Source organism: Berghia stephanieae, chromosome 3 (assembly GCF_034508935.2).
Source record: "Berghia stephanieae isolate SIO BIC M18660-M18661 chromosome 3, UCSD_Bste_1.3, whole genome shotgun sequence".
Classification (NCBI taxonomy): Eukaryota; Metazoa; Mollusca; class Gastropoda; order Nudibranchia; family Aeolidiidae; genus Berghia; species Berghia stephanieae.
In genome coordinates this window covers 96007733-96017732 of record NC_088362.1, presented here as the reverse complement: position 1 = coordinate 96017732, position 10000 = coordinate 96007733, and the positions used below count along the sequence as shown (strand labels likewise).

Here is a 10000-nt window from a genome sequence, read left to right as displayed (position 1 = left end):
CAGTTTGAAATTTGAAACAAAGAATGCAAAATCTATGGATTATTTCAAGGTGTTAGTAGACAGGGAATTATATGATGGGAGATTTATATATGACGAATAATACTTGTTTGCTCTGCTGTTGACATGGCTTTCAATCTTGTATGTATATATTATGCATTATTATATTATTATGGTTATCTTCTATACGCGTGTGTATGTGTGTGTGTGTGTGTGTGTGTGTGTGGTTGTGTGTGCGCTTTGCATGTCAAGGTTAAAGATATATGTTTGTACACCACATGAGTACATTTAAGTTGAAATACTATCTTTACCACGTGTATCGTTATTGTAATATTTAATCAATAGATTTATGGCATTACTAATTAATATTAAGGGCATTCAAAGGATCTTATCCTATTTTGCCCTATACCACATGTTATGTTATGTTATGTTAATAATAATAATAATAATGATAATAATGATAATAATAATAATAATAATAATAATAATAAGAAGAAGAAGAAGAAGAAGAAGAAGAAGAAGAAGAAGAAGAAGAAGAAGAAGAAGAAGAAGAAGAATGGCCTTGGCGTTGTGTCCTCGGGTAAATAGCTTTACAAACATGACTCACTTGACTCAAGTATTACTGGATAGATGGGTATAGGCATTGATGGAAACTAACATAGATATCATGGTATGGATTTCTGAGATCAAAACGCCTTTGAATTCCTGGTGAAAGATTTTTGAAAGGTTCAGGTAAGACTATATCCCGATACGATTATAACTATCATAATCATTTACACCATGATCAATCAAAAATATAACAATTAAAGGTATTCATCAAAGAGTAAACGTATAAATATGACGATCGTTGGAAGCTTTTGCTGTTTTAAAATTTTTAAAAAAGGTTTCCTATGATGTCGAATGGATGGATATCTGAAGCATTGATAAGGGCATTAACTCTCTCCTTACCAGCCATTTTCAGGATTTTCTCCAAAACTTCACACCCAACACAAAATAGATTTTTTATCACTCAGACATAAATAATAGCAGTAAATTCTTTCGATGCATAATTTCTTTAGCAAAACATGCGACAGAACACACTGTTCATTTTCTTTAATTTTTATGATGTACAAAAGAAATCTGAATAAGAAATAGGTTGATTGTATCGTAACGAATGTGACGATTTTCCTATAGTTGATAAGGAGGGGGTTAAATCGTTGTTAATATGATTGGAAATGCGCTAAATTCCTTTTATCTACTAGTAAAAAGCCCGCAATTTCGCGGGGAAAGAACTATTTTCATTCGATACTGTACTCACCATCATTTAATAAGGGCAGATTGGTAAACAACGTTGTCTGTGTAATTTGGTATATCTTCGGTTGATTTTTCTGTGTGGCCCAATAATATATTTAATAATATATTCCCTCAACTAACCCCAAGAAAAAATTAAACCTAGTACCTTTGATTAGCCCCAATAGGAAAAACAAACACCCTAGCACTTTAATAATACTTATGAATAACCCTAATGGGAAAAAAAAATCATCCGATCTCGAGCTAACCCTAATAGAAAAAATCATGACAAATTGAATAAATAAACGCCTGACAAAAGATCAAAGGTGAAAATACAAATTTAAAGAATACTGGGGATGTAGGAGCATTCGGAATGTCTCCCCTTTACTTAACTTATGGAAAAACAAACTTCCTAGCACCTTTAATAAGACTTATGACTAACCTTTCGAGCTAACCCTAATAGAAAAAAAAAACAACTCTCGGACTGCTTTGCACTACCTTTCAATATTTAACAAATCAAAATGGCGGCTGAAAATCAAAACAATGGTCAAATTAAGAAATTTTAAACTTTCACAAATCTATCAAGGTTTGTTCTAGAGTTTTTAAAATACTTCTAGATATAATGACAAATTGAATAAATAAATGCCTGACATACTATCAACGGTGAAAATACAAATTTAAAGAATACTGCGGATGTAGGAGCTTTCGGAATGTCTCCCCTTTACTTAACTTATGGAAAAACAAACATCCTAGCACCTTTACTAAGACTTATGACTAACCTTAATAGAAAAAGAAATATCCTCGATCTCGAGCTAACCCTAATAGTAAAAAAAGAATCAAAATGGCGACTGAAATACCTTCATGTGATCAAGTGAATAATATCACTATGAATGCCACGATTTGCTGAAAAATGCCAACACCCACACACACAGGTATACACCACACACAACACACACACACACAAACACACACACACACACACGCACACACACACATACACAAACATACACGCAATTAGAACATAATAATAACACTGATCACCGCTAAATCAACAACACAACGGAAGTAATAATGATACTTGATGTCATAAATAGATGACGCAAATTGACAACTTTTTACAGTGTCAAAATTAGTTGATTTTGGGAATCAAGTGTCGTCGTTGGTACATATTTTATGATATCTGTTTGACTCAACGAACTTTCAAACTGACTTTAAATTATAAAAGGAAATCAAGTTATCTGTTTATCTATCTGTAAAAAATACATTTCTAATTTTCAAATCTTTCAGTAGAGTTGTGCGCCGTGTCAATATTTTTATTTACTCAAATAAGCACAATGTTCTCCACAATGCTATATTTTTTAAAGAAAGGATTCTGTTTCTTTCAAAGTTATTATTTCCTTTTATATATTCTATTTCTTTCAAAGTAATTATTTCCCCTTTATCTTCCTATTTCCAGCTATAATACTGTCTGGTTTAAACTCCTAATGGCCTTCAATGTTGTGACTCTCGTTCTGTGCATTGTTGCTATCGTTATAAGGTACAAAATCATCAAAGAACGACGAAATCAACGCCGGGTTCTAATGTCTACTGCACAAAGTAAGTGTTAACTCCGATATTGATAAGTACCTGACTATAGGAAGTAATAGGTAATAATATTGAATGATATTGGAGCATTAATATACATTTCAAAACGACTCGTAACAGACCAAAAGAAGAAGAAAAAATTGCATTTAAAATCATTGAATTAAAAAAAATAGATGTCAAGACTTTAAACAAGAGCAGAATAAATAATATAGAATGTCCGGGCTCAAAACCATTTCTCATCCAACAATAAGATTTAAAACAGTAACACTAGATAGTAATAAAGAGTATTACACAAGGCCACAGCTGTGTATGCCAACGAAAGAGTGAAAATGGAGAGGCTTCGCATGGGAACAAAACAGACAATGGACGTTTCGGGTACAAACCCTTCGTCAGCACAACAGTACACAAATAAACGTGGAAAACAAATAAAATTATTTTTTTATTTGTTTTCCACGTTTATTTGTGTACTGTTATGCTGACGAAGGGTTTGTACCCGAAACGTCCATTGTCTGTTTCGTTCCCATACGAAGCCTCTCCATTTTCACTCTTTCGTTAGTATTTTACGATCACCGGCTTCAGGCAGCCCCTACCGTTTTCTACTTAGCTGTGTATGCCCTGGTATTACCTGTTTAATTATTTTTGTTGTTGACCCAAGAAGAATTTAGAGCCGTGTTATTTGCTCTTTTTTGAAGCCGCTGTCCATATTCTTTTTTTCGTTCAATATTTTTTTTATAACCCATTGCTTTCAGCAGCTTCATCTTCGCTATAAAAATCCAATTAACGTAGGGATTTTTAAAACAATTAAGTAACAAAAAAATGCTGCCGCCACAAAGACGATACAATTTTATTTTCTATTTAGCGAGAAAATGTCTTCTTATACCGATAGTCCAAATTCTAGACAATGAAAATATTTCAGATTAAATCAGATTGAACATAATATTATATTATCTGGATAGGACGCTCGTCTATCGGAAAGTAATCTTCTCCACATTTAATTTAACAAACCCTACTACCCCATCACTGCTGGTGGACAGGGGAGGTCAGAGGAAAGTTCTCAACTTCTCGGTCCCCTTGCGAGTTACGCGAGTGTCTCTAATAACCGACTATATTATGGACGGACCCTCATGGGATTTTTTTTAAAAAGTTTCTCGACGGCATCTGAAATCAAAACCGGTCACTTTGCTTGTTAGACGAGTGATCTCCGACTGGGGAATGTCAGGCCTATTATCACAACCTTGGAACTATAATTAATAACGGTCGTGATTTAAAGAGAAATCGAATAGTCTTTAATTCCGCAACGAAAAAAAAAAAAAGAAAAGAAAAGAAAACAAAGTAACGTTGGATTTCTTGAAATATATTCTAGATCTAGAAAGAATCCAACAAACGTTTGTGTGTTGCTTTTTTTGTTTTGTTATTTTTTTTTTTTGTTGTTTTGTTTTGCTTTTTATTTTGTTTTTCTGTTTTTGTTGTTACTTTTTTAGTTGTATTTTGGGGTTGTTTTATTTTTGTTTTGTTTTGGGTTTTTTTCTGTTTGTTTTTGTCGTTTGTTTGTTTTGCTAAAGCCTTAGAGTTCCTTCTCGTTATTCCAGGAAGAACTACTTCTACTGTCCCAGTGATCGCCTCCGGCAAAGTCAATTCTGCCTTTCCAACGGAACCATCAGCCAGCCTGTTCAATCCAAACTACCAAGTCACTCCTCCCGTCTACTCCACCATTGGCGCGGCGCCCCCACCATACAGGGAGCACGAAAACCACCAATAAGCCAGATAGATTTCAACTAGTTTAAGCCTCTCCTTACCAGCCATTTTCAGAATTTTCCCTTAAACTTCACACCCACCCAACACAAAAACAGACATTTCTAACTCAAACAGAAAAGCAGCAAGCACATTCTATACATAATATTGTTCAACAATACGAGCTCTATTACAGAATGTCAAATTATTATAGCTATAGCAAAAAGAAATGAAATCTGGATGAGAAAAGTGACAGTTGCATCGTAACAAATGTGACGATTTTCCAATAGGTGATAAGGAGAGGGTTAATACGTTTATTAAGCAGTAATCAGTTATAATGCCAAACACGAATAAACCAAGCTGACAATTCTTTGACTCTTACTCGTACAAAATGTCTTTATTTGTTTTGGCCAGAAAACGTTGACCTGGTAGATCAATTTGATTTAAACGATCTCCAACTTGTCAAGAGTTCCTAAATCTGTCATTTATAACCAGGGTTGCTAGTTTGGTCTTCTGGTGGCCAAATTTGAGAAATTTGGCCTTTTCCCAAGTCATTTGGCCTCCCAAAATTTGGTTTGCCACTTGGCCTCCTGTGACCAACTTTTTGGCCTCCTCTGACTTTCTCCGTTATATCGTTTTACTTTGGTACCGGTAAAACTTATTTTATTTGGCAATCTAAATATCTAAATGCAACACGTGCTAACGCCACAGATTGCATTTGCTAATGCTTCTCACGCAATCGCGCCCAAAAGGCCCATATTTGTTTTCAAAAAGCAATGCTGTGTGGATTTCCAAGTTACGAAAGACATGATTAATTTGTTTACAGCTGCTATGTACAACCAGAACGAATAGTGTTCTTCGGGATCGAGCACATTTACTTGTAGTAGTAAAAATGCTGAGCAATAATGGATTCTTGGTTCGTTGAAACGGGCCTGTTGAATTCAGTTTAATTTGTAAAAATGTTACTTTTGTTGAGGAGTTCTCCAGGTGTGTAGACCTCTAGAATGAAGTTTTTATTCCCATCGTGATAATTCGGTTGTATGTGACATTTTTTCTGAGTCTCAAGTCAATTATTCGTTATTTTCTCGTTGCGCTGATTACAACTCAAATATGTGACCTATGATGTTGTTTAAGTTTAAAAGGAAAAATTCAACGATATCAACAAATGCACAGAATCTAGTGAGAAATTGCAATGGCGAAATGGTGTTTTGATTAAGGTGAGTACAGCGAATGTTCCTTTAAATTAATTTTCTTTTTTCTTCTTCAAAAATGGGGGGGAATAAATTGTTTAACAAATCTAAAGAGTTTTCGCGAGGCTAAGGTGGGTTTGGTGGTATTTGGCCTCCTGCCGAAGAATCTGGCCTCCTGCTATAGCTAGTTTGGGCACTTACTGAAAAATGATCTGGCAACCCTGCTTATAACATACAATAAGGGTTGCCCAGGCCAAATGACTTTAAATACCCTGTGAAAAAAAAGGAGGAGAAGAAGAAGAAGAAGAAGAAGAAGAAGAAGAAGAAGAAGAAGAAGAAGAAGAAGAAGAAGAAAGGTTTTGGTAAAAAATTCCTATATCTGATATCATAACTATAATCGACATTTACATCATAAGCAATCAAAGAATATATATCAATCAAATTCATATTTTAAGCTATGTAGCTCCATGTCTGTTGCACTATTTGGAGTCTTTAGTTATAAATTTCAAACTTTTCAAATTATATAAGGAATATCTGGCGTGGGGATTTTGCTGGGTGTAATTTAATTTATCGATACTTGAATGAAAAAAATTCTAGCCAAAACAAAATAGGATGTTTTGTCAGTGTCAATAAATTGTCATTTATTTATTGATAGAAAGAGGGGGCGAAAATGAATGAAAGAGAGAAAGAGAGAGAGAGAGAGAGAGAGGGAGAGAGAGAGAGAGAGAGAGAGAGAGAGAGAGAGAGAGAGAGGGGGGGAGGGGGGGGGGAGTTTAAAGAAAGAGGTTGGGAAGAGAAAGAAACAAAAGAGAAAAGGAGAGAAAAAGAGATAGTTAGATAGATAGATAGACAGACGGATGGATAAATAAATAGATGGATAGATAAATAGATAAAATCTAGTCCAAATAAATTATTCAACCGTGAAACCAAATGTCTTTCTTATTTATGAGTATTTGTATTGCAGCTTTTTCCTAGAAATACATTTGTATTGTTGTTCCAGTTATTGTTGTTGTTGTTGTTGTTTTTGTTGTTGTTTTTGTGATTGTTGCTTTTGTTGTTACTACACTTGTTGTTGATGCTTTTGCTGTGGTTACTCTTGATGTTGTTGTTGCTATTGCAGTTGCTGTTGTTGTTTCTGTCTCTGCTGTTGTTGTTGTTGTTGTTGATGTTGTTGTTACTGTTGTTGATGGTTTTACTGTTGTTATTATTGTTATTGTTGTTAGTATTTTTGCCATGACTCATTCACATCTCCTATTTTGAAATGCATGTTACAAAAAATAAGTACATAATAATAGTTGTCATATCTTACATGTGATTTTTATTACGACAGCCATTTCAAAACAAATAAAGAGTCCAATGTTTTGGTTTACTGAATAAGTTGTCATTTTGCAATTCTAGCATTGATAGAATAATTAGAATACTATTGACAATTAATATTGTGAAACCTATAGAGATATTTTTAAAGTTCCTTTTCACAAATAAAAGGCGTGCAAAAAATAATGTTGACTGGTTTAACTCTATCTAAATGTCGAATCCAGATACCAACTAACAACTATAGAAATTTGGTCCGAATATAACACAAAACTCTTTAAAATTGAAACAGAAAGATACAAAAATCACATGTGTAAAATAGTCTCTACTGTCAGGTATTCATTTGCAAATAATTCGAGTACTTTGTAAAGTGTGTCAAAACACATGACCGGGGATTCGTAAGTCTCCCAAGCCTTCTTATCCACAGTTACCCTTCTTGTTTTAGACCGCGTTCAAAATGCTTGACTTTGACATTAATTGGGCCGTCAACGGCACAAAATATAATATCATTACACTGGCCTTGATACAGCAGTAAGCGGTACAATGATATAGAAGGAACGAAATTGACGTCACGCATCTCTTTGTTATTATTTTTAGACAGCCATTCATTTAGGTGATTACTAAGATATATAAATCAGACTGTAAAAGGTCAAGGTTACACACCGAGTTTTTTGTGTTGGTCAAGAAGCCCATACATACACACGCTGGTGTTGGTACATTTATATCCGACTGGCGGATGTTATGAGTATTTTACCTAAACACATAGCATCGATAGATTGATATCAAAACATGACACGTCATACGAGAACCTTATCGGTGCAACACGGTCAGTCAGTGGGCACACTGTGTGGTGACAGTTGCCAGATTGAGTTGCCAATGTCCGCATGGTTAATTCGGTCAATCGGATAACTGCCATAACGCACCTTTCTATTTTTTTAGTTGGTCAGAAAATGTTTACTTAATATATCTATAGAAGACTAAGAGTACCATTTACTTTTCAAAAAGTCTTAATACGGAAACTTCAGAGAAGAATTCAGGTTTCAGATTCTTAAAAATATACATGAATTGAGTTCCATTTTTATCTATCGATATACTCCCATGTAAAAATGTTGACAGTCATATTTTGAAATAAATTCGTTGCTTTTCTAGTAAGTAAGAACTGGTAACGACCGCGATAATAGGACAGAGATGCCGTGACGTCAACCTTCTACTCTTCCGGTTCCAAACACATTGGAAGTGTCATTTAACCAGTCCTTCGGAGGACTAATAATCAATAGTTACATTCTAATCCTAAAGGGGCATAACTCATGTAGATGGATGAGATTACGGAACGAGCGAGGATATAGGGAATGAGAATAGCGGAAGAGTAGCGTCCCTTGAATGGACGTCACCCATACTCTGTGACGTCACCGGCGGAAAAGTTATTAGAGAGAGAACGTCATGTTGGTTGCGGAAGCGAGGACGAGATGCGCATGCGCACAACCAACATGACGTTCTCTCTCTAATAACTTTCCGCCGGTGACGTCACAGACTATGGGTGACGTCCAATCAAGGGGCGCTATTCTTCCGCTAATCTCATTCCCTATTGACGACCAGCATAATATTTAGACTAAAAATAAAATGTCATCACACTGAAACCAGAAGATCAATTACTCAAGGTATGTATTCAATCCCCCGGAAGAGTGGTTTTTCACTTCCAGTTAGATTAAAATCAGCTTTTGGACATCCCAATTTTGTTCCCTATTGCTCATGAAAAAACAACAACCATCGACAGAGACAATCAACGCTCTCACAACTACAACGACTGGAGATTTGGTTTCTCGTAGACGAATTATCGAAAATATTTCAATAGTTCAACCATATTATTTGGAACAATTTTGAGAGAATATTAAAGTCTTTCACCAATTTAAACCAATCTCCTTTGTCTTACATTTTCTTTGGTGCTTTCAATTTCAGAGCTACAACTATCATTTTCCTTTTGGTTGGCGCTGAAATAACCTTAAAGTGTAGCAAGCGCCGTAAAAACACCGTCAAAACAAAGTCTTCCACAATACGAGTACCTGTGCAATGCCAAGAATAGAGAATACAAATCATGAGTATTCGACATAAAACCTGTGTCAATCCTCAAGAAATATTCACAATTTTTAACCATTCATCCAATCAGTCGCCGGATGGCCGAGTGGATAAGGCAATGCACTTCCAACTGGGTGACTGGGTGGGATCGAGCCCCATGACAGCATCTCGTTTTTTAATTGAGCAAGGAACTTAGCCATTACTGCTCAATGTCAACACTGCATTTCGCTAACACTTGGTCTTTTCTCAAGATAGTTCCCAAAGAAAGTTTAAACCCGAGGATGAATAAAGTGAATTTTATTGATTTATACCTAATATTATAATAGAATTGGACGCATTGCGACATTGAAATCACGTTATTTGAATAGGCCCTCAGACCATTTAATAGGGATTACAGCCAAAATATTTCAAGACACGTTCTTTATGTGCTACAGGAGTGTGTTTTGGACCCATAATATTCGATTTTAGTGTTTGTTTGGAGAAAAAAAAAGAGATCCAAACACAATAGACCCACGTCCATGACAAACACAAACCTTTTTTTCGGTTCTTTTGGTTTACGACACACAATTATGATCGTTTTATGGTAGAAATGATTAACATGTTTGACGACAACTGGAAATCCAGATATACAGATATCAACTTTGAATCGAGCGATTACGATATCGTGTAATGATGACATTTTTATGTTACAAAGACAATCCTGGACAGGTTGTTATTAGATCAGGTTAGTTTTTTGTCATCTATCGTTCCTACCATTTACATGTCTTCCATTGGAAAATCTGGTAGTGATTTTTTGTTGTTATTGTTGTTGTTTTTGTTTGGATTTTTTTTTGGGGGGGAGGGGG

General features: G+C 35.1%; 1 protein-coding gene across 1 annotated transcript in view; it reads left to right on the top strand.

Annotated features, from left to right (window-relative positions):
• Nucleotides 1-7271, top strand: part of LOC144968912 (uncharacterized) — an 11674-nt gene extending 4403 nt beyond the window's left edge. Inside the window, exons 3-4 of the mRNA XM_078907758.1 lie at nucleotides 2723-2862; nucleotides 4440-7271. Coding sequence (XP_078763884.1) covers nucleotides 2723-2862; nucleotides 4440-4609 — 310 coding nt within the window. The 3' untranslated portion in view covers nucleotides 4610-7271. The remainder of the gene's footprint in view (nucleotides 1-2722; nucleotides 2863-4439) is intronic.
• Nucleotides 7272-10000: the final 2729 nt, after the last annotated feature.